Genomic DNA, 24,356 nt, shown 5'->3' on the forward strand with positions numbered 1-24,356 from the left:
GACCTATGGGAGAGCTCTGCTTCCCAGTACACCCGTCATCAATCAGTGCTCATGCTTAATATTAATATTTCTCATGAAGGGTGATTTGCATAATGAAAGACTCACCGAAATCCTATTAGCTGACTCTCAATCAGACGTACAGGACATGAAATACGTGAGAAGCACTGCAAGAACAAATAATTCAGTGTATTCCAGGCTGATTCGATGATTGTCTCTCTTTGCCATGTAGGTACAGAATCTTTTGGACTTTTCTCATGCACCATTGATGGAGAAGAGAGGGACCAGACACACAGGGCAGTATACAGGTGAGTGATGGGTCACTGGTCATTGTCAGGCTTTTGACCAGGATTGGGAGACACTGATTTTATAATAGTGGAAGCCAAGAGAATAACTGTGAAATAACTGAAAATGATTACATTTTGACGTCATTTCCATTTTGAAAGGCAAAATCCTTGTGTTTACAACAATATCTTCTCATAGTTTCATGGCGCTCAGTGTGCTGTTGGGGTCATGCAGCAATACTGAATCACTAATGATGTTAGGGAGGAGGCTGCTACAGCTCAGCAGATAGAGCTGCAGGGTAGCCAGTAATTAGATCAACCACCGCATGTGTGTATGTGTATGATTGTGTGTGTGTACTTGTATTTGTTGCTGTTTGTCAGGACCAGTAGTCCCTCATGGAGATCAAAGCCTGGTCCTAATGAGGCACAAGGAAGTTTAGGGCTACTTGAATTGTGGTTAGGTTGAGTTTAGTGTTTGGCATTAGCTGGTTGCGGTTAAGGATAATGCTTTGTTTGTGCTGTGTGTGTGTGTGTGTGTGATAGAAAGCTGCATTCTCCTCTCTTGAATGCATGAACACATGCAGTTAATGTGTTCATATTCTCTATACCACACTGAGTAATCGTGTTTCTAAATTGAGTTGCTCTCCCTCCACTAGTCCGACCGTCTTTCATGATTAGCTGTTCCATCCCTGCTTTCTCTCCTCTCTTTGTTCTCCTCTGGGAGTCACCTGAAACCAAAACACATACTTTTGAATCGATTGAATCTTATTCTATGCCGAGCTGCAGGGACAATGTAAGGACAAACAAAAGGTGGTGATATATTTTCTTTATTCTCCTCATCCTTCTTTGCTGCCCCCTGCAGGTTCATTCCCAGACATGCGGATGAACTGGAGCTGGATGTGGACGATCCTTTGTATGTGGAGGAAGAGGAGGATGACTACTGGTACAGAGGTTATAATATGCGGACAGGAGAGAGGGGCATCTTTCCTGCATTTTATGCCCATGAGGTCATGGGCCAGTCAAAGGAGGTGTTGGGTAAGTGGATAAGATTTATACATGCATTCTCTGTTTCCTATCTTACTGTGAATGTCACAAGAATAACACATGCTCTGTGTATTTGTCCACATCATTCCTTGTAGGGATGAAGAGAAATCCAGCATGGATTGAGACGTTCAGCGTTCAGTTTTTGGGCTCCGTTGAAGTACCTTATCATCAAGGAAACGGTATCCTCTGTGCTGCCATGCAGAAGGTCAGCAAAGGGTCACAGACAAATGGACGCACAGTACACAGTTTGCACCATTAAATCTTGCCTTTTTAAAAGTGTGAACACTTTCTGCCACGTTCAGATTGCCATATCGAGAAAACGGACGGTACACGTGCGACCTCCATCTCTGTGCGAGTTGGAGATTAGCTTGCAGGGAGTGAAACTGATCATGAGCCTGGAGGATGAATACGACTCCCTCGATGAGGTGTGGATAAATGAAGTAAGGAAACCAATTCATTATTACAGCAGGAATATTGAATGAATGCTCTTTTGAGCAGGGAAAAACTGACGAATTCTGAGATTTATGTCAGAATTCAGATCTTTCTGAGAAAAGAGTCAGATCATGTTTCACTCTAGATCATAAGTCACAATTCAGAGGTTAAAACTTGTTTTACTCATAATTATTTTCTTTCGTTTTAAAACTCATGTTCAACAACTGTTTGGTATATTGATATGTACGTCTTTGACTAATTTGGAGTTAAAATAAAGTCTAGCTGATTGAAGCTGTCTCTCTGTGCTTGCTGTCTTCAGTACGACAGATGTAGCCACTTCTTCCAGATGAAGAACATCTCGTTCTGTGGGTGTCATCCAAAGAACAACTGGTAAACAAACGCGCCGACACGTCCGACAACTCATGTGTTTAAGCTCACAGCGCAAAAGCTGACTCTGCACCGCGCTGTTTTCTTCTCTTCGCAGCTACTTTGGCTTCATCACCAAACACCCCATGCTCAACAGATTTGCTTGCCATGTGTTTGTTTCCCAGGAGTCAATGCGACCTGTAGCAGAATGTGTTGGGTGAGTCCACATGACATTATTATGTCTGTTATTATAGGCCTGAAAGTCCTAGATGAGAGCACATCTTTATCATCTGTAGCTGGACAAGTAACCAGTGATCCAGGGTTATTTTAGACACAAGGCTTTTATGTGTGTGCATGTGTGTAAGGTTGGATTTGAATAATTAAAGATGGATTTAGTCGACTGTCTGAGTGCTGGGATGAGCTAGAATGACCTTATATATCAGCTTCTCTTCCCGCTCTGTGCTAGACATCCAATAACAAAGGCAAACCATGTGAGAGCAGCTGTGTTTTTTCACTAGCTCTATTAAGTATTGGGTTGACAAGTCAAAACTAGTAAAAAATTACTGAATCGTGTATCGGAAAAAAGAGAACGTAAAAATCTGATATTAAAAATATAACCTGTTTACCTCCTCAATAAAAGCATGGTAATAGTATACCAATCATTTTTTTTTGAATAATGGCAATATCAACTAACCCTAACTTGTAATAACAATGTGGCATTAAGGAGACAATATTGTTCCTTCACATTAAAATGCTTGAGAATCAGAATGAATACTTATGTTATAATGTTGACATTCATACTCCCTTGTGTCCCACACCTGTTTTACATAACAAAGCTATTATTAGGTGATGACCATAGAAAAAACAGATTAACACTCTTACAAAATGTACCACACCGTTACTGTACTGCAATGTAGTAAAAGTGCAGCATATTTGTGATACAGTCGTGACGTTTTGTTTTTGTAATCATCAGCATAAATGTATTGTTAACAGCTTGGTCACTGAAAACAGTGGTTTTCAAAGACTGGGTCGGGATCACAGGAGATTTTCTGCATCTTTTTAGTTTAGATGTGTGTATGTACGGTGGTATTATGAGTACAGATACTCATGGTTGTGATACTGGTATGGATAGTGACATCGAGACGCCCCTAGAATTTTTTTCCAACCTCTATTTTTGTTTTGTAACGCAAAGACATGTCTTCGTAATTGCAGTATGACTGTCTCACGTCATCTTGAGGAAGAACGATCGTCTTCTTCAGCTCTTTAATCACACCCTCATCTGTCTGTCTGTCTGTCTGTCTGTCCCTCTGTCTTTCACACAGACGAGCCTTCCAAGAGTACTACCAGGAACATCTGGAGTACGCTTGCCCCACTGAGGACATTTACCTTGAGTAAGAAGAGTTGCCGTGACGACCATCTTCTTCCTCAGCTTGTATATGTTCGTCAAGACGGCCACTAGAGGGCACTGCAAGCGGGGGTCATCTCTCCCTTGTAAACTACTCTCCTGTGTTCCTCCAAAACTGGGAACTCCATTTCTACAGTATGCTAGGCATTTGACTTGTTCCTTCATCTCTCTCTCTCTCCTCTCTTTGTTTATTTCCATCGCCTCGATGGAGTGATTGCCTGTTTCTTTTATCTTTTTCTATGATGTAAAACGAAGACGCTGAGCACCTGTTTATTTAAAAAGGTTCCTCTTTTGAAATGAAACTATGTACCTACTATTGCTGTTTCACTTTTCAATGCATGGCTAGTAGGGTTAATGCACACAGACACACCAAGATACACACATATCCAAGCGAATGGCAACAAGCAGCTCAACAATGGGGTAAGGGAGTGGTGTAGAATCAAGAGGTTGGCATTTGGTTAACTGTAAATATGTATTTGTTCAATATTGAGAAAAAAAACAACAACAGCTAATTATGTAGATTTCTACAGATAGTGACATTGGAGCAAAGTAGAGACAGTACAGTGAACCGTCCTTGGTCTGAGCTTATCCCCGTGTCGCGTACGAGAAGTAGTGTGTGTTGTAAATACGTGTATAGAAAGCAGACATACAGGCGCCTCATCCACTCTAATTAACAGCACTCACAGTTGAGACTAGTGGAGGGAGGTTGTGGGTATTCATGACTCACTCTGACAGGAATAACTGCAGGTGTATGCAGTGTCAGGATGGTGGTAATGACTTGCAAAAACCTTTGAGCATCATTTAAGCCCTGCGTATATTTTATTCAGCTTGGACGCAGCGCAGTAACTGTCAGCACCTTCGGAGGATATAACAGAACCATTTCACTTTTGTCCAGTAATCAAAAATGCACTGCTTGTTGGCCTTCGACATGGGGAGCTTTCACAGGAACAGGAGAGGAATGATGTGTCCACTGTTTGACTGCGGATCACTGTATGCTTTGCAATGATTGATGTGACTTTCAGGTCAAAGAAAGCGAAGGCCCCGTGAAAAGCCATAATCTCACACCTCTGACTGTTCAACTCTGGTTTTCAGTGACGTTCTTTAGTCTTTGTTTTCTTTTCGACTTTGCCGTTTAAACGGGGGCATAGAGACGACTGATTTGACTTACGGCTGAGTGTCGGTGAAGCTGTACGGCCCGTGTGCCTGCTCTGCAGAGAGAGCAACCTGCTCATAATCAAACCTGATATCATAATGCACATTTCACCTTTAAAAAAGCATTACACGCAAGGTTTTATAGTTATGTAAATGGTTAGACTTTGAGGTTGTTTTCAACAGTGAAGGGCAGAGGGAATGTATTTATTTATTTATTGCTTTTAGTTTGGTCAAGGGTTAAGTCATTATGGTTACATGATAACTTAATGGAAAAGATGTTTCAGCAGCTATTTACTAGCACCTTACAAGTAATGCAGTCAGCACAGTCGACACTTTTTATTTATTGATTTATTTTTTCAGCTTTCCATCCACAAAATCTTTAATGTGTCACATTTGCTTCACCAGAACAAACAAACACCTCAGATCTGCAGGGCTTCAGTGTTTATATGGCAGGAGGAAGGTTGGGTGTTATCTACATACGTATCTCTGTCAGTTAGATCATGTATATACTATAGCGAATCTAAGATAGTGCCGTGTCCTTTATGTTGAGTATGTTACTGAAATGACTATGTACATTACTTCTAAATAAACTTTAAAAAAACGATCACAAGCAGACGACACCCCCACACACACACACACGAGAGATAAGAAAAAAAACAAATATATGTGATTTGCAATAATTTATATCAAGGTAATATCCCTACATGTCGCACATGTGGCATAAGGGTTCCTGACAACTTCATGACTCTCGACAAACAGGCTTCCGTAGCACATTTTAGAGCATATTTGTGATGTGACGTCATAAGTGTGTGACACACCCATGAGACCACTGACCGATCTGCAGTTGGCTAAGTCACCTGTCACCGGAAAGTCACCACCAAGTCTCGCTTTTTGTAGTGATTGCTTCTAAACTCTGACAGCGTGGCCCAGATCGATATCTATCACCTTCTGATCATGATTTTCTATGTTGTTAAAAATCCTTCTTTTCGTGCAACTCCACAGAAACAGCCTGTGAGGATAAAGTAGTCCCGTATAGCCGCTGACACATACATTTAAACACTTAAAACCAAACTTTTGACTTTACTACAATAACAAGATTCCTCACTGTGTACCTAGAGCAAAACAGTATGTGATGGAACAAACATATCCTATCTTGTATCTTTAAGAACATGGACTTGTAAAATTCAATGAGGAAAAATAAAAATGAAGAAAAAAAAAAAAGACAAAAAAAAAGGAAATCTCTCTGCCTTGTCATGGATCTGGTCTTATGAATAAAATATATGCTTGATGTCCAAAATCTCGACTGTTGTCTTTACTGTTCACATACATTCTTGTGTGTGTGAGTGAAAAAGGCTGGAAAAGATTTTCACGTATAAAAAACATGTTCATGTCCTCTGTACTCAATAGTACGGATAGGCAAGGGATCGCCTGCATACAGTCATTCATTCTCATAGGGTACAAGTCAGACGTGCCTAAAAATGTTAAAACACAGAATTAAATACTAAGTGGGAGATTATTGACAATATTCAACCTCATCAAATCAATATAGCATGCTAAATCTTTGCTATCCACAGTTCTACTCTTTCTATCTCTATCTTCTCTAGCCGGATAATGTCTAAAAACTGTTGACCACTCAGGAAAACCACAAAGTTATCATCTTTATGTAGTTTACAGGTCTTCACAGCTAAATAATAGTCACTGGTTTAACAGACTCTAAAATGTTGTCCTTTTAGCAGCTAAAGTGAACGACGCTAACTTTAGCTGAAAACGCGTGGCTAACAAGGAAGGAAACATTAAGTAATAGTCTCTAAGGTTTACGTCATTTCAGTAAAAACAAACAAAAAAGACTACAACATAAATTACATACAAACTGGCATAACAGAGTAAGTTTTATTGCAGTTACCTTGTTTAGCAGGTGAAGACGAATCACTGCATGTTAAAGGTTTTCAAACCATTTTGCTGCTGGCAGGGTCAAAATCGTGGTCTTCGTTTTCTTTCTATGTAGACTTAATTAATTAATCTGTTAACTTCTAAATGTGTGGATTGATGGATCGGGATTTCACTCAGATGAGTAGTGGACAGACCTAAGACTCCAACAACTGACAAATTCAAAAATACTGAATTATACCATAATATTTTGCAGTAGTTTGATGTTAAAATTTTATTCCACAACTACATCAAAAAATAGAGGACATTCAAAAATGTCCTGTATTTTTACATCAATTTGTTGTGTAGATAAACAAAGAAGTTTTGCCATCAGCACTGGCAGCAGCTGGGCTTGGGCGTACACTGAGGATTGCAGCACGGCTCCAGACTGGAATCTTTTCCTTTTGAACCTTGGCTCTCACCAAAGACCATGGAGGCCTCAAACTGCTGCTTGACTTTCTTGATCCGCTCCAGCACGGCTTGAAGGTCGGGTCTTCCCATCAGAGGGAGTGGGTAGTTCTCAGAGGGATCAGCCTCCAGGTCGAAAAGCAGAGGAGGGTCGTGTGCCTTGAGAAGTGCAAATACTGGACAGTCATGGTCTGGTGTGGTACCGCTGTGGGTGGAACCTGTTCCAGAAACATGAATCAAAACCTTCTCAGTTATGACTATGTGATAAGGCCTGAGCGATAAAGACCCACCCTCCTGAAAAAAAACAAACATTTCAGCATGGTCCTGACCCATCGCCATGACGTCATGTCCCATCGCTCATGACCATAGGTGAGGGTAGGAATGACAATTGGCCAGATTGAGAGCTTTACCTTTTGCCTGAGCTCCCTTTTCGGAGCAGACCTTTGTTATTTCTCTTTTAATTTAGTACATGTTGGTACCCCTTCTATGACATACATTACATTACATTACATGTCATTTAGCAGACGCTTTTATCCAAAGTACATTTAAACATTTGGGTACAAATAAGAGCTAGAAGTAAGTAAGAGCTTCAAGTAAGCCAAACTATGAAGTGCTAGTCATAAGTGCAATGTATAAGTTTTTAGTTTTTTTTTGTTTTTGTTTTTGTTTTTTTGTCGTCGTCGTCTTAGTCAAGGTAGAGTCGGAAGAAATTTGGTTTTAGTCGGCGGCGGAAGATGTGGAGGCTTTCCGCTGTCCGGATATTGATGGGGAGCTCGTTCCACCATTTGGGAGCAAGGACAGTGAACAGTCTTGAGTTCTGCGAATGCCTCTGCAATCCTCTCAGTGAGGGGGCAGCAAGCCGGTTTGCCGATGCATACCTTCTAATTAGTAGTAATAACATGTAAAGAAGATTAAATGTAAAGAAAGTACAGTGTCAAAATTTTAACATCACCCAACACTATTGTGTGATGGAGCTTCCTCTTGGCATTTCAATGAACAGTGTCCAAAATAAACATATTTACCTCGTGTATAGAAGTGAGCCTTGTACTTCCCCAACCTGAGGGCAAACAGACCGTACTTCTCTGTGGGATCTGTGGGGTAAAACATCATCGTCTCCCTTTTACTCTGCAAAAAAAGGATTAAAAGTTAAATACATTAATATACATTATCTTTGTCTTCTAATATTCCAGTATCTGCTAAGTGAGATGTATGATGATGCCTCTACCTTTGTCTGTTTGATAAGGAGTTCAGTCATATCGACGCCATCCAGCATCACCTTGGGCAGTTTGGCTCCTGCTAGCGTAGCGAAGGTTGGGAGGATATCTAGAGTACTGGCCAACTCATGTGTCACACCTAAAGATGTGAATTACAGAAAAACACAAGTCCATATGGTATTACTATAAATACTATAACGAAGAAGAGCAATCAGAGAGGGCAGACCTCCACCAAGGCATTTGCCACCTGTGTTCCACATACATACTTTCACATTTTCATCCAATGGATCCAGAAGACTATCTGCTTCTCGCTAATACCATATTACATAAGCAACAAAAATTCATCCTGATCTGTTAAGATGTTGCTGAGATATACACATCAGAACTTGGGACTTCCCATGTTAAATTTAGATTTGAGCTTAATCCATGATCTGGACCAGATCTGGATTAAACTTTGTCAAAAGTCATCGGATTTGACCAAAATCTGGTATGTGAACACAGAATCAGACACCATCAGAATGAGATATGAGTTTCGCCCACAAATTTGCTCTCATCACAACTTACTTTGTGAATTAGTTTATGATATGTTGTCATTTTTAAAAAGTGGGTCCCTATACAAACATTTAGAGAAACACTGCACTATGGTGTCCTAACCTGGCCTGATGGTGCCGGGCCAGTAGGCGATGGCTGGCTCTCTCATGCCTCCATCGTACGTGGTGCCTTTCCCACATTTCAGAAGGCCAGCGTTACCGGCACGGGACATGCGCATCAGCTCAGGTCTACAGAGAAAAAAATAATAACAACTGTTATAAAAAAAAATAAATAACACAACATTTAAAAAATACAACCGGTTTCAATGTCACAAGAAAGCAATGAATCTAATCTAAATGAGGGCAACGATAACATGTGACTTGACCTTTGAGCAGACAGCTATTGGTTGTGGGGGCAGATGAAAACATCAATAGACAGAAAGTATGAATGTGACAACAGGCCTTAGACTAGACGGCAGAAAAGTGGCTACCACTGTAGCCTCACAGCAAGAGGGTCGCCCTGCTGTGATAGACAATGAATGAACGGATGACAAACAAAGCAGGAAGCAAACCTACCCATTGTCTGAAGTAAAGAAAATCAGTGTGTTGTTGATCACTCCTGTGTTCGTCAGAGTCGTCAGTAGGTTTCCTATAGTGTTGTCAAACTCCAACAGAGCATCTCCGAATGGGCCCCTTAGAGTCTTCCCAGCTGCACCTTCACCTGCATACTGGGGGTAGTGAGTGTGCTGGAGGAGGAAACACAAGAAGTGCAATTATTGTGACTGTCGCACCAACATAAGCTGTGTATATAAAAAAAATGATGTTCACATGATGGTCTTGGCGAGCTGGGGCCAATCCCAGGTGACTTATGGCAAAAGACGGGATCCACCCAGGACAGGTCGCCAGTCCATCACAGGCTCAACATACAGAGATAACCATTTACTCTCACATTCACCCCTATGGTCAGTTTAGAGTGTTTAATTAACCTCTGCATGTTTTTGGACTGTGGGAGGAAACCAGAGAACCCAGTTATCTCTTTGTGTATTTGTTGCTTACATGGGAGGGATAGTAGAGGAAGAAAGGTTGTTTATTCTTGACTGATGTGAAGATGAAATTGGTTGCAAAGTCACTGTAAGCCTCTTCCAGGTCTAGGAAATTGACTGGTTGCTGCTTGATGACCTCATTGTGCATAAGTGGAATGGTTACATGGCCAATATCACACAATCCAACACACTTCACATCTGGAGGGAAACAAGTCAGGTTCCAGCAGGGGCCCTGGGGAAAGAACAGGGACACAGACTAACTGAAAAAGAAATAACAAGTCAATTTTTTGATACACTTATCTTCTACTGCTTTATCCTCCACATGAGGTAACGGGGCGCTGGTGCCAATCCCAGCTGACATAGGGCGAAAGCGGGGTACACCCTGGACAGGTCGCCAGTCCATCACAGGGCCCATTTTGTCATATATACCACAGATTATATTTCAGTCACACTAACCATGTCATGAGAGTAGGGAATGCCAAGGTACTGGTCAAACCCCTGCTTGGTTGGAAGAAAGGTCCCATTTTTTCCTAATCCCAGGTGCCACTTCCCTATGGCAGCAGTGGCATAGCCCAGAGGTTTCAAGACTTCAGCAATGGTGGTCTCATTCAGGGGAAGACCACCCACAGAGTCTGGGTACAACACTCCTGGATAGATGCCCGAGCGAGTCTGATAACGTCCCGTCAACAAGGACGCCCTGACAAGCCAAAGTTAACAAAAAAGGCCGTCATTTAACAGGAAGAACTGGGAAGGGGACTGTGTTAATTCTTATTAATTAATGCTCAGACGATTACAGAAACAGACAGAATGAACCAAGCCAAAGGGACTAAGGACAGAAAATTAAAGTTATCATCACACGAACAAACTAGTCTCCAAACACAAGAGGAGGATGACAACATTGATAAAGATAAAAGATAAAGATAGCGACAGCTAATGCAAGTTCCAAGATGCAAGAGAGAGGTCTGGACTAATAATCCGTATGGTGGTTGTCTGCATGAAAACTGAGATTTTCCCACTATGGAACCCATTTAGACTTTCAGGAAACCAAAAAGTTGTTTTCATGCGGAGGAAACGCCGAAACGATAAAAACCGTTGGCAGATTCTCCGAGACACATCTGTCTTTTTAGAGTCATGCCTATATTTGTAATCCGAAAGCCGCTCATTATTAAAAACGTACTTGCCTGGCATTTCAGCAAATTAACATCCTGTTAAAACTTGTTAACTTCACATGTGAACATAATGCGTACTACATGTCTTACATGTATCATGTGACACAAGTAAGTGACGTACATTCATGCATCATAAGGGGGACCACTAACTGAATATTGGCACACATAAAAAGCAACAGATGAAAATGAAACAGTACTATGTGTGCGGCTGATTTTACTGTGAAACAAATATGACAGTTACATGAGGTTGCTACGAGTTTCCAAGTTGGATAACCTGACCTTGGAAATTCCAAGTTCAGACTATAAATAGAATGCAGCATTATATCCTGTATATTTGATATGGGCCATCTCAGGTTTTCTAATTTCAAAACCTTTCCAGGAATGCCATGACTGTGGGAGGGAACTCTGTATATTAATAATGTAGTGTGTAACTTTTAAATGTAAACAAAAGTATGTTTCATTCAAACAATTGTCAACTGAGTTCACACAATGCTAATTAATCTGATCATCAGCTCCAGAGGACTCTCTTTGTGTTTCTCTGCACTGCACACAGGAAGTTATTTGTTTCATGTCAAGACAGATGAAGGTGGGGTGCAGGCTGGATAGCTCAGTTGGTAGAGCTGGCACACTCATGGGTCAAAGAGCCCATTGCAGCAACTAGGGTTTGAATTCACCAGTGTTCCTTTGTTATTTTTCTACTTTGTGGGTCAATATGACACTGACATCGATATGACACCGTCAATATATATACACAGGTCTTTACTTACTGTGCCAGTTTATTGCATAGCATTTCACTTGAAGCTCACACTCCTACCAACACATTTGTTATAAAATAACCAATATTATACTGTATATATTATACTATATACATATATTAGATACTGTATTATATTGGTTATTTTGTTCTGGTGAGAAGAATCAAAAAGAATAAGAGGAGCAATAAAAAGAGTTTTTTCATACATATTACTGCTGCAACTTTCATTCACATTGAGATATTACAGTTACATAAGACTCATCAGTCCTCTTCATAAATGATCAATGAATTAATCTAATCGCAGGAGTCTTATCTGTACTTTCTAGGGTCCACCTAGAAATTGTGCCCGAGTGAAGTAACAGTTATTATTAGTGTGTGTGATGATTTGTTTCTAAATTCCTGTTTAAAAATTATTACATTAAACCAGAAAAAATGTGTTTCTTGGAAAAATCAGAGAACTGGTTTTAATACTTTAAAAAACACTCAACCAATTATCAATTATCAATTATCAAGATAGTTGACCATCAATTAATAATAATTACAATATCTCCCGATATGACAAATTACCATAGGCTGAACAGGCTGCTACCTCCTTGACAACTATTGTTAAAAAGGCCAGGCTGTTTGTGCAGTTTTGGCGCCCCCTTGTGACCAGTTCATAGATACTGTTTAGTTTTAATCAGGTTTAAGAAAACGGGATTTTGTTCAAGTTCTCCCTCTCAATTGTTAATCACTATGTGTGCGTGCATTGTCAAGTAAGTGTCTTAATATAAATAATTATTTGTGATCATAGGTTGTTTATGTGTGTTACGAATGATGCTAATTGTCGTATTTTGAACATACTTTATATTATAACCTCAGTTAATTCGCATAGCACAGAGGAGACACCTGCATGTAATATTTGGTTTATTTTCTGTCTGTATTTGTATTTGCAAAAACCACACATGTTCGAAGTAAACACACAAAGTTTTCATACCAGCCAAATTATTTTTCAACTATGCTTGTACCCTCTCCAACAATACTAGTAGGCTTACATAGTTTGGACTATAAAAATATGTATATCTACATCTGCTGTGACATAAGGAGAAAGCTGCATATTTTAAAGCTGTCATATTTCAAGAACGGTTGATGATACAGTTTAAATTTTTTGAAAAAAGAATGACAGAGAAATGACTGAGTTTTAACATGGGAGTCAATGGGAGGCTTGAACCAAAGGTTATATGAAAATGAAAACAACTCACAGGGTTACACAACAAGCATAACAACGTTTTTATGTAAAAATGACGGTGTAGGTTGTAAATAGTGAGCAGGAGAAGTGTGTGTGTTACCTAGAAGGGCTGCAGACAGGACTGGTGCAGTAGAAGTCTGTAAAGCGGAGTCCCCCCGCAGCCAGTCGGTCTAGGTTCGGTGTCAGCGAAGTTGGGTGTCCATAACAACCCAAATCCCCGAAACCTAAATCATCTGCGAACAACAGGACGAAGTTGGGCGGTGAAGCCGCGCCACTGAAGCAGAGGCAGAAGCCGAAGAAGAGGAGGAAGCAGGTGTAATTCATTATGCTGTTGTTCACATAACACGGAGCGCTCAGAGGAGCCGCCGTAGATAAACCACAACATAGCGTAAACCGTCGCATAAAGATGACGCATCAGGAAATGTTTTACTATTTTATTTATTTATTAGAGAAGGGTCTAGCTGCAGACCCGCAGACCACTCAACGAAACGCCCCTTTACTCAACGAAACGCCCCTTCACTCAACGAAACGCCCCTTCAAACTACACGACGCTCTGATTGGCTCTCAAGAGACTGCGTCTGAAACGTGATGAAGTTTACGTTGACCGAGTATGAAGAGAGAACCCGAAAAAGTAACACGGGAAAAACACGGGAAAATGACGGAGGAAAAGGTAAGAATGGATAAAAAACACATTTTGATATTGAACACTGGATGAATAGTCATTATTTGTATCCGTTAAATCAATTAAGTGCAGTTTATTAACCAGTAATGTCTGCATGCTGTAACGATAGCGACTGTAACAGTAAGCAAGACGCAGCGATTTTCTCCCTTTTTTTTCTTTTTTTCCTTTTTTTCTTTTATTTATATGTACAGGTTATAACATTGACAATATAACATTGTCTCATTTTCAACCAAGAAACGTATAAGATAAACTATATGATCTCTATATATTAGTATTTATCTGTTTTTTAATCTTTAAATGACTCTGACAAGTTGCACACAGCTTTGCTCATTTGAAAACGTGTAACCTCAGTTCTACAATTGTTAAGATAAAAGATTTGATGATGAATAATATTTTTCATGTTTAGAAATGAGAAGTTCTGTTGAATCACAGTCAACAGTGTCATTTGATTTGATTTATTTCAGTTAGCCTGCATATATTTTAGGACAGGGAAAGTCTTACAGGCTAATGCAGTCCAGTGTATTACTACTTGATTCTGGATTGAAAATGTTTCCATGTTAAAAATACAAAATACAATTTTAATTTACATTTACATTTTCTCTTATAGAGCAACACTACGTTCAGTGAAGGAGCAGACCCTGAGCTGAGGAGATGCGACTCGGACACTTATCAGTGTCTGATCTGCACAAAAAAGGGGAGCTATGCAAAGCTTGTGTCTCATCTGCAGGGACACCAAAGGTCAATGGTGGAGTACGGTGGTAAGTCCTAAATTATCAAATATTTTTTCATTTCAACGCTGAAAGGCTTTAATTTCCCCATGAGCCTTATGTATTATTAAATGTGATGTTATTTCTGTTTGTCCTGACCATGGATAACTGTGACCATCAAACTATTCAACTCATCCATTTGAGTATCAGAAACTCAAAATAAGTAAAGTAAAGTAAACTAATGCTGGAGCCATTTCATCTATGTGTACTGTACTTCATGTGTGTAGAATCTTAAGTCAATGTGTATTTTATTTTCACTCTTGTTGAGAATTTAGATATTGAGAAAAAGTTTCAAGATTCCTGCATTTTTATAGATGCCCCTGATAATAATGATTGTTCTCAGAAGTAATGTAACAATTTGCCTCTCAGACAGGCTTATCTGTATATCCATTTAGGGCAGTGATGTTACTGTGGCCAAACAAGTTGCCAGCCAGGATGACACCTCTTATCAGAGGAAGTGCAAATAATCAGGGAAAGAAAATGTCTTATTCAAAGTTCTTAATCACATGTATTCAGTGTTGCATATTATGTGTAATTTAATTTTAGGAAAGGGCCCAACAATCCCAACAGAAGTGACGCGAGGCATGTTGTCTGTTAACCAGTGTAATCACAGAGGATCAGGGCATGCTGCAACACCTTAAAGTGAGTGACAATGGCATTTAGTGTGGTGTTTGTGTATTTGTATTTGAATACCCAAACTAAAATCCTAAACAATTTTTATAGAACATCATCACAGGCAACACGGTGTCTCCTTGGGCCAAGAAACAGGACAGGGTCATCCTTCTTTTTGAAGATGATGAACAAGTGGACAAAGTCATGCACTTCTTGTCTGAAGTACTCGAACGTACTGAGACAGACAAGAAGTCTGCAGATCCAGTGGCGTTTGTAATGGATGTACTTTTGCCAGAGGTGAGATCTCAGACACTGACACTGATTTGTAGACTACATGTGTTATATGACTGCATATGTCTGTCTCCTTTTAACACATGGTCACTGTCTAACACAATCTTAAATCTTAATCTTCATGCCACAGGCAACAGTACACGCCCTCGGAGCTGTTCACTCCATCTCCCTGGACAAAGCCAAGGAGATGTACATGCGTGGCACAGAGTTTGACTCAAGGTAAGCCGGATAGTTTAGGAAACTGTTAATCCAATTTTCTGTTTATATCTTATTATGTATTTGAGTGTCTTTAACGACTTCATTATTTTGCAATATCATTTTGTCTTGTCAGCGAGATAACCCAGCTTGGGGAACAGCTTCAGAGCCACATTTCCTCAAAAGCGAGGCAGAAACTGGATAGCTTCCTGAGCAATTACAAGAAAGCCTTGGAGTGTGAGGAATTCCTCAGGGCGCCTGTAATCCCTGGGTAGTGAATGTGTCTGCTGGATAGTCTGTTGTGTATAAAATAAAGAAAATATATCATTCATCACTTGTATTCATTACATGGATTTGAAAGTTATACAACTTTCTGTGCAGAATCAAGGGTTTCAGTGCATTTGTTTTACTTTCATCAAAAGACCTACTGATGTCCAACTGGCTGGGTTTGATTCAGATACCAATGTTTCACATATCTTCCTGGAAATAGGTAACTCTAAGGTATCTCCTTAATGACATACTCAGCAGATCTTGTCTACTTAACTTCTGTCTACCACCACCTGGACCACACCAGCACAGAATTTAAGGAGGGTTTCTTTCAGGTTAAAAACCTGATCAAGTAGACTTTTATTAGTTCTAATCGTTGTTCTGTCCAGTTGAACAACATGTCAAACTACAGACTAATAAGACATTCAATAAATGTAGGCCTATATTAAACACACCTTTTTGTAACATACAGGTTGCCATGATGTTGGAAGTTTGCAAAAACAAATGAAATTATTCAAAGTGTGTGTTCAAAGTGGAATTTGTGATATTATATTGTATAAACGTGATATTATATTGTATAAACGTGATATTATATTGTATAAACGTGATATTATATTGTATAAACGTGATGTATAAACGTGATAATTATATCACATAAACGTGATATTATATTGTATAAACGTGATAATTATATCACATAAACGTGATACTATATTGTATAAACGTGATAATTATATTACAAAAACGTGATACTATATTGTGTAAACGTGATGTTCAAAGAACTTTTCCAATCGGCATTTATATATTTTAGCAGTTTGGCTATAACATTTCATACATTACAAAGTGACATTAATTATTCACAAATTTCACACAAAGTACATTTCTGTGTTCATAAAAGTCAACACGAGTATTTATTCTTCTCTTTTCCTGTCGCACACCGGGATAAAAGTCTCTTGTCAACAAGTGTCTATGAGATACGCGTGTGTAAATAAAGTTTCAATAAAAGAAGACGTTATCACGTTAGTAAACGTCATCACGTTAGTAAACGTCATCACGTTTCAGACGCAGTCTCTTGAGAGCCAATCAGAGTGTCGTGTAGTTTGCAGGGGCGTTTCGTTGAGTGAAGGGGCGTTTCGTTGAGTGAAGGGGCGTTTCGTTGAGTGGTCTGCGGGTCTGCAGCTGGACCTACTTGATTTATTAGACTACACAAGTCAACTGACAAACACGTCTGTTACCGGGAGAGGTGGAAGGACTACTGAAATATTCTGTCAGTCTGGCCCTTGTTCCAACCGGGGCTCGAACCTGGGTCTTCTCGCTGCAAGGCGAGAGTACTAACCACTACACCACCGTGTGGTCCCTAAAACATTCTGCTCACAGGAATCACTATGATTGTTTTCATCAAATTATACTAAAGTGATAACATTTTTCAAGCAAATAAGCACTTAAGAACTGTTTCCCGAGGTTAAAGTAAACATACATCATAAAGTCAAACATACGTCAGCACACAAACATATTCAGAGGAAGGCAAAAGTAGTGAATAAACAAATTAAACATAACATGAAAGTAGGTTTTAAGATGTCTGCACTACACAACAGTTATATATTATAAATAAGTTTTATTTTATTATTTCTGACTCACTCACATGATTTAGTACGTGCTCTAATTGTGTCTTTGCTGCATTTTCTTTTTAGTTTAGTTTTTGTGACCTTCCCCTTTATGTTGACTGTCCAGGTTCCCCTGCATGTCTGATGTTACATTTATCATTTGACTGCAGTTGATAGTGTTAAAGCCTGCAGCTGAGGAGCTGTCCTCAGTGGTGACCTTGACTTGAGACCTGAAAAATGGTCATTTGCACAAACAACAGAGGGAATAAATCTGTGGTGCAGTGCAGCACAAGTCACCGGTTTCAGGAGAAGTGGACGTCACAGTTGATTTTGTAATCCACAATGAAAGCACTGAGCCTATTTATTTATTCTCAGAGTCGTGCTTCACCCGACTGGACACGGAAAAGGAAAAAGGAAGGCACAGTATGCATTTAAATAAGCTGGCATGGTGTGTCTATAAGAGGGATAAAATGAGGATGTGAATATATCAAGCCGAAACACAACACTTCCCTCTTTACAGATTTCATTTACAAAAGATTACTAAAACAGATTCAGTGATGAATACAAGGCCTTTTACTCTAATTCACATAATAGTTGCCCTTTTGCTCTTGATGAATTATGCATCATTTGCCTGCACATGAGTGTGCTTGTATTTGTTACCTCTATGGGACCTTTTCTGGTATAAACCTTTTCAGGACAAGTAGGTCTGATGAGGCAAAACCTGATTTCTGAGAAACTGGTTTGGTGTACGATCATGTGAACTGTGGTTATGTTAGGCAGTTACTGGTTATGATCAAATTTAGGGGTGTTTCCTAACAAGACTAACTACAAAAACCTGTGTTTGAACGTGTGTGTGCATGCATACAGTATATGTGTGTATTTGTGTAAGCATTTATCTCACAGACTGTCCAGAACTGCTGATTAGCCTGAGGGAAACATTTGGCTGATAGATAGTTTTGATTTACTATTCTCTTTCACATCTTTTACATCTCTCTATAGTACTGACCTAAATTCAGCAGCTTTGTTTGAAGAAACAGAGGCAGACGGTGAACAAATATTAACACAATTTCACCAGCACTTTTGCTTTTCTGCACACACATGACACACCTGAAGAGATAAAAAGGAGCACTAGTCTGTTAAAAAGCTTCCAAAATGCATATGTTTTTTCACTAGCGGGCGCCATTGGATCACACATTTCCCCTTACATTTTTTCATGTATTGCTTCAGTGTCTGAGGCAGATTTAGTTTCACAGACAATCTCTTCAGCATCATGGGGTTAAGTGCCTTGCCCAGGGACACATTAGCATGACTAGAGGAGCCAGGAATTGAACCCTTGAGTGCCCAGGTAAAAGACGACTCACTGTACCACTGACCCACTGTAGCCCACAACACTAGACCAACTGTATCTTGAACTGCAGACTGATGTTGTGTTGAGACTACATTATCAAAAGATAAAAGTGCAACACAAATTCAAGTGTGTAAAAAAATATTTGGCCAGAGAGCGTATCAAATAAAAATCAGCTCCTCATTGAGGAAAAAGATTGGTCCAATTATACTGTTCAGTATGAATCACCATGAAAGTTTAAGGGTTTAAGAGTCGATGAAACAAGAAGAGCCATCAACACTGGCAGCAGCTGGGCTTGGGCGTACACTGAGGATTGCAGCACGGCTCCAGACTGGAGTCTTGTCCTTTTGAAATCTGGCTCACGCCAAACACCATGGAGGCCTCAAACTGCTGCTTGACTTTCTCGATCTGCTCCAGCACGGCTTGAAGGTCGGGTCTTTTCGACAGAGGGAGTGGGTAGTTCTCAGAGGGGTCAGCCTCCAGGTCGAAAAGCAGAGGAGGGTCATGCGCCTTGAGAACTGCTGACCCTGGGCAGTCATGGTCTGGCGTGGTACTGCTCTTGATGCTACCTGTAAAAGAAAAACTAATCAAAACCACCTCAGTTGTGACTGTGCGATAGGGCTGAGCAATAAACAAGATGCCCCATGTATGTGTTACATTAATGCCCGACTCTGGGCTTACCCAGTGCTTACTGCTGGAGGCAACTATCGGAACTAGGCAAGTATAGAGGCCACTGGCAGGAGTGGTTGGAAAGTGTTGTCAAGTTTGACACTGTTGGGTGAACATCAGCAACAAAGAGAATAGTCTTGTCTGAGAACACCATGTGGCTAGAATACAGAGTTAAAAGCATAAACATGATGCACGTTGGAATACTTGCATAAAGAGAAAGGGTTGATATGATGGGTTGTCGCTAGCATTGTTGCATGGAAAGTTAAAATTAAATTAAATTTGTGAATTTTTGCTGCACTAAGTGCAAGAAAAGCAAGGCAACGTCACCATACCGTTTGGCAAAGTTTGACACCTCCCATTTAAAGTGAATGAGAAGTGTTTCCACCAACAATACCTATGTTTACATGGTCACAAGTAATCAGAATAAAAGCCTACGAGGTGCACCTCCGTTGACTCAAGTTGACATGTTGACTGAGGCGAAGACGGAGTTAGAGATGGTGAAACTGGAGTAGATCAGGTGCAGTGTTCAGAGTGGAGAGTTTAGTTTAGGAGATATGCAGTGAAGGAGGCAGATGCACACCTTCTAAAAGAAATGTGAAAAATGACTCTGGGCTGCTCTCTGCATTTTCTTTTAGATAGAATTTGTGTGGTGGCAGTTTCCTCGAAGAGCAAGCAGAAGCTTTACATTACCGTACAGTAACAACCTGGTAAAAGCAGTGTGTTAGTAAGGAGATAATATTCCATCGATACTATGCAATTTCTGAAGTAATAGGAATTACTGTAGGCTACAATCTGTGCAATAACTTAACATTACAATGTTTTAAAATCAGATTTGGTAATTATCATATTATAATGTTGACATTTGTCCTCCCGCACCTTCCATTTTTATTACTAAGCTATTACTTGGTATTTACTGTAGCAATAAGGTAGTATTACTATAATATTACTTCCCTATTACAAAATTATTACCACGCTACCATATTGTTATTGTACGTTAATGTGAAGTGGTGTAAAGTGTTGATACTGAACGTTAGTTTTAATTAATAACAATAATATAGATTACTCTTATTGTGTGGAGAAGGTACAGTATCAAAATTTGAATGATTATCACCCAACACTGCTGCGTGATGAAGCTAGATCTATACGATTCAACAAACCGTCTCCATAAAACCTTATTTACCTTGTGTATAGAAGTGAGCCTTGTACTTCCCCAACCTGAGGGCAAAGAGACCGTACTTCTCTGTGGCATCTGTGGGGTAAAACATCATTGTCTCCCTTTTACTCTGCAAAAAAAAGGATTAAAAGTAAAAAACATCGTTAAGATCTTTGTCTTCTCAATATTCCAATATCTGCTGAGTGAGATGTATGATGATGCCTCTACCTTCGCCTGTTTGATAAGGAGTTCAGTCATATCGACGCCATCCAGCATCACCTTGGGCAGTTTGGCTCCTGCCAGCGTAACAAAGGTAGGGAGGATATCGAGAGTACTGGCCAACTCATGTGTCACACCTACGGTAAAGACATGGAATACAGACCATTCCGTCCATTCATTTCACTTTAGTATTTCTATAAATACTAAAACAAATTAAAAACAGTTGGACACATTGCACATTTGTATGCTCATGACAATGCTATAGTCTATTTAAGAGACTGACACATGCACAATGACAGTACCATCAAATGATCACATGATGGGAATAATTATATTCCCTCAACTTTCATAAAACATCAAGTGGTTTGTGTAGAAAAAGCTGGTGTCACCTAAAAAGTGGGTCCCGCTATAATCCTTCAGGACAATATTGCACTATGGGGTCCTAACCTGGCCTGATGGTGCCGGGCCAGTAGGCGATGGCTGGCTCTCTCATGCCTCCATCATACGTGGTGGATTTACCACATTTCAAAGGGCCAGCGTTACCACCACGCGACATACGCATCAGCTCGGGTCTACAGAGACGAAAATAACACAGCAACTGGTTGAAAGACAATAGTTTTCTGTATCACGAAAAAAGGCACTGAGGGCTAAGATAACATGCAACCGGACCTTGAAGCAGACAGCTAAAGCAACAGCTATTGGTTGTGGGGGCAGATGTAAACATCAGTACACAGAAAGTATGAACATGGCTACAAGTCGAAAACCTACCCATTGTCTGCAGAAAAGAAAATCAATGTGTTGTTGATCACTCCTGTCTTCTCAAGAGTTGTCAATAGGTTTCCTATAGTGTTGTCTAACTCCAACAGAGCATCTCCGAATTGGCCCCTTTGAGTCTTTCCAGCTGCCCCTTCACCTGCATACTGGGGGTAGTGAGTGTGCTGGAGGAGGAAACACACAAAGTGCAATTATTCTACTTTCTACTCTCTCACCAGCACGGGCAGAATATATACAGTATGGTGGACACAGTCGTGGGGGTGACTCCCCTGTTTGCAGGAAGAACTGAATTGAAGTTTGTGGGAAACTGAGCATCTACCTCTCACTTGATGTCACTTGAGTTAAAGCAGAACCATGCAGGATTTTGGAAAATATGAATTTAACAGCTTCATTGTGATGGTTAATTGTCTTGTTGCAGGGAGATTGGCAGCTGTCAGAAAACATTGTCAGAGGAGGTGAAGAAGAGGAGACGACAGTCTGACTGCGCGAGGGGCCACATGCGAGTAAACATCAGACTGGATTTTTTATAATGGCGAGATTTGAAAAATACAGAAATACTGTAGATTTCCTTGACTTGAAAATCTCTCTCGAATTATCCTGCAATTTAATAACACATATTTGTGTGTAGGTCAAGGCCCTGGATTTTTACTGTGTTATTTATCTCAGTGTGCAGTTGCTGTCTGTGAAGGTTCTCAGTCATCCAGGCCATTGTCATTTTCTGTGGTTACTAGAATTATTTTGCTTGTTTCACCTCTCTTCCAAGAGGCTTCTTCAGTTCTGACTAACTGGTGGAAGAAACAGATATTTAGCCTCTGAGGCTGAAAACTTTCTAAATTGAACGATGCAGATTGTTTACCCCTCTGATACAGTTTCAGGTTGTTATCAAGAAAGAGGGTTACCTGAGAATATGTGTATTTGTTACTTACATGGGAGGGATAGTAGAGGAAGAAAGGTTGTTTCTTCTTGACTGATGTGAAGATGAAATTGGTTGCAAAGTCACTGTAAGCCTCTTCCAGGTCCAGGAAGTTGACTGGTTGCTGCTTGATGACCTCATTGTACATAAGCGGGACAGTTACACAACCAACATCACACACTCCGAAACACTTCACATCTGGAGGGAAACAAGTCAGGTTTGAGCAGGGACCCTGGGGATAGAACAGGGACAAAAACTAACTAAAACAAAGGAAGAAAAAGTCCATGTTGTGATACATATCACATGACATTTCAAAGACTGATTCATTCCAATCACACTAACCTGGTCATGAGAGTAGGGGATGCCCAGGAAATGATCAAACCCCTGCTTCGTTGGGAGAAATGTCCCATTTTTTCCTAATCCCAGGTGCCACTTCCCTATGGCAGCAGTAGCATAGCCCAGAGGTTTCAAGACTTCAGCGATGGTGGTCTCATTCAGGGGAAGACCACCCACAGAGCCTGGGTACAACACTCCTGGATAGATGCCCGAGCGAGTCTGATAACGTCCTGTCAACAATGACGCCCTGACAAGCCAAAGTTACCAAAATTTAACAGGAGGAGCTGAATGAAATGACTCGACACATTTCAAAGCATTGTCAAATGAGTTCACACACAATACTAATTTATCCTCTCAGCTCAGTCACTCAACTTCTACCACTTTATCCTCCACATGAGGGTTGCTGGTTCCAGTTTCAGCTGATATAGGGCAAAAGGCAGGTGCAGCTCACCAGTCCATCACAGGGACACATATAGAGACAAACAGCCATACGCTCTCATACTCACACCTATGATCAATTTAATACATTCAAGAGCTAAACTGGAATCGGTTAACAGAACAGAGAAGAACTTAGAAAGGAGTAAGACCTGAATAGATAGAATCAGGTGAAATTTATGAAAATGAAAAGCTTAAGTGTAACTGTGGTGTTCTTAACTTACAAAAAGAGCCCAAGTTACTTCCTGGTATTAGTAATGCAGCACTGCATACCAGTGTTGTTTTCAGATAGCCTCGTTTTCATGTTCTCCATTTTCTATTCTTAAAAGTGGCGATACTATGTCCTTACTGTCTTACACTTTGAAAACCCCTACTTTCGATTAAACATTTTTTTGACTCTAATTAAGAAGTGGAAAAGAATATTAATAAATAATCAGTCAGCATTGTATACTTGTTTGTGTATGTGTGTACTTTTGTGTGGACCAAATGACAGGAAGTGAAGATATTTTGTGAAAGTCAGGACATTTTGGCTTGTCCTCATGTTCATGTTGTCACGCAGGGTCAGGGTTAGAATGAGGTTTAGGCTAATGTTTGGTCCAGGATTAGGATTTGGGCATTTAGTCGTGATTGTTAAGGTTAGGCTAATGCATTATGTCTATGAGTTTCCTCACTAAGACAGCTGTACAAGATTATGTGTGTATAAGTGTGTGTGTGCTCCTGGTATTAATCAAGTCGTGGGGTCCTACATTGGTTTACACGGGTTACACGGGTTGTCAAATACCTAGAACTAAGTCAATTACCTAGACGGGCTGCAGGCAGGACTGCTGCAGTAGAAGTCTGTAAAGCGGAGTCCTCCCGCAGCCAGTCGGTCTAGGTTCGGCGTCAGCGAAGTTGGGTGTCCATAACAACCCAAATCCCCGAAACCTAAATCATCTGCGAACAACAGGACGAAGTTGGGCGGTGAAGCCGCGCCACTGAAGCAGAGGCAGAAGCCGAAGAAGAGGAGGAAGCAGGTGTAATTCATAATGCTGTCATTCACATAACACGGTAAGTTTAGAGGAGCCGCCGTAGATAAACCACAACATAACGTCACGTGAATAAACGCGGAAACCGTCGCATAAAGATGACGTACCAGGAAATGT

General features: G+C 40.3%; 4 protein-coding genes across 5 annotated transcripts in view; 2 read left to right on the forward strand and 2 right to left on the reverse strand.

The window, feature by feature from the left end:
• The window catches only part of mapk8ip2 (mitogen-activated protein kinase 8 interacting protein 2), a 31,693-nt gene extending 25,716 nt beyond the window's left edge, over positions 1 to 5,977 (forward strand). For both annotated transcript variants that reach the window (XM_044037082.1, XM_044037083.1), the window contains exons 8-14: positions 230 to 305; positions 1,144 to 1,316; positions 1,421 to 1,530; positions 1,628 to 1,765; positions 2,077 to 2,147; positions 2,242 to 2,340; positions 3,446 to 5,977. In XM_044037082.1, the coding sequence (XP_043893017.1) occupies positions 230 to 305; positions 1,144 to 1,316; positions 1,421 to 1,530; positions 1,628 to 1,765; positions 2,077 to 2,147; positions 2,242 to 2,340; positions 3,446 to 3,518 (740 nt within the window). In that variant the 3' untranslated portion in view covers positions 3,519 to 5,977. The remainder of the gene's footprint in view (positions 1 to 229; positions 306 to 1,143; positions 1,317 to 1,420; positions 1,531 to 1,627; positions 1,766 to 2,076; positions 2,148 to 2,241; positions 2,341 to 3,445) is intronic.
• An 838-nt stretch (positions 5,978 to 6,815) lies between these two features.
• Positions 6,816 to 13,352, reverse strand: arsa (arylsulfatase A). The gene is made up of 8 exons (XM_044037085.1): positions 13,053 to 13,352; positions 10,258 to 10,498; positions 9,815 to 10,033; positions 9,335 to 9,504; positions 8,883 to 9,007; positions 8,240 to 8,367; positions 8,037 to 8,139; positions 6,816 to 7,232 (listed from the first exon to the last, which is right to left on the reverse strand). Exons 1-8 carry the CDS (start codon positions 13,274 to 13,276, stop codon positions 6,937 to 6,939), a joined length of 1,506 nt encoding a protein of 501 aa, XP_043893020.1. The 5' UTR covers positions 13,277 to 13,352; the 3' UTR covers positions 6,816 to 6,936.
• Positions 13,353 to 13,509: 157 nt separating this feature from the next.
• On the forward strand, positions 13,510 to 15,774 carry LOC122775881 (PWWP domain-containing DNA repair factor 3A-like). The gene is made up of 6 exons (XM_044036085.1): positions 13,510 to 13,622; positions 14,242 to 14,392; positions 14,948 to 15,043; positions 15,125 to 15,310; positions 15,435 to 15,523; positions 15,636 to 15,774. Exons 3-6 carry the CDS (start codon positions 15,026 to 15,028, stop codon positions 15,772 to 15,774), a joined length of 432 nt encoding a protein of 143 aa, XP_043892020.1. The 5' UTR covers positions 13,510 to 13,622; positions 14,242 to 14,392; positions 14,948 to 15,025.
• A 1,181-nt stretch (positions 15,775 to 16,955) lies between these two features.
• Positions 16,956 to 24,319, reverse strand: LOC122776503 (arylsulfatase A-like). The gene is made up of 8 exons (XM_044037086.1): positions 24,015 to 24,319; positions 22,786 to 23,026; positions 22,457 to 22,675; positions 21,525 to 21,694; positions 21,204 to 21,328; positions 20,766 to 20,893; positions 20,565 to 20,667; positions 16,956 to 19,284 (listed from the first exon to the last, which is right to left on the reverse strand). Exons 1-8 carry the CDS (start codon positions 24,236 to 24,238, stop codon positions 18,989 to 18,991), a joined length of 1,506 nt encoding a protein of 501 aa, XP_043893021.1. The 5' UTR covers positions 24,239 to 24,319; the 3' UTR covers positions 16,956 to 18,988.
• Between the last annotated feature and the right edge of the window lie 37 nt (positions 24,320 to 24,356).

The sequence above is a fragment of the Solea senegalensis genome, linkage group LG10, assembly GCF_019176455.1.
Source record: "Solea senegalensis isolate Sse05_10M linkage group LG10, IFAPA_SoseM_1, whole genome shotgun sequence".
In the NCBI taxonomy this organism is placed as follows: Eukaryota; Metazoa; Chordata; class Actinopteri; order Pleuronectiformes; family Soleidae; genus Solea; species Solea senegalensis.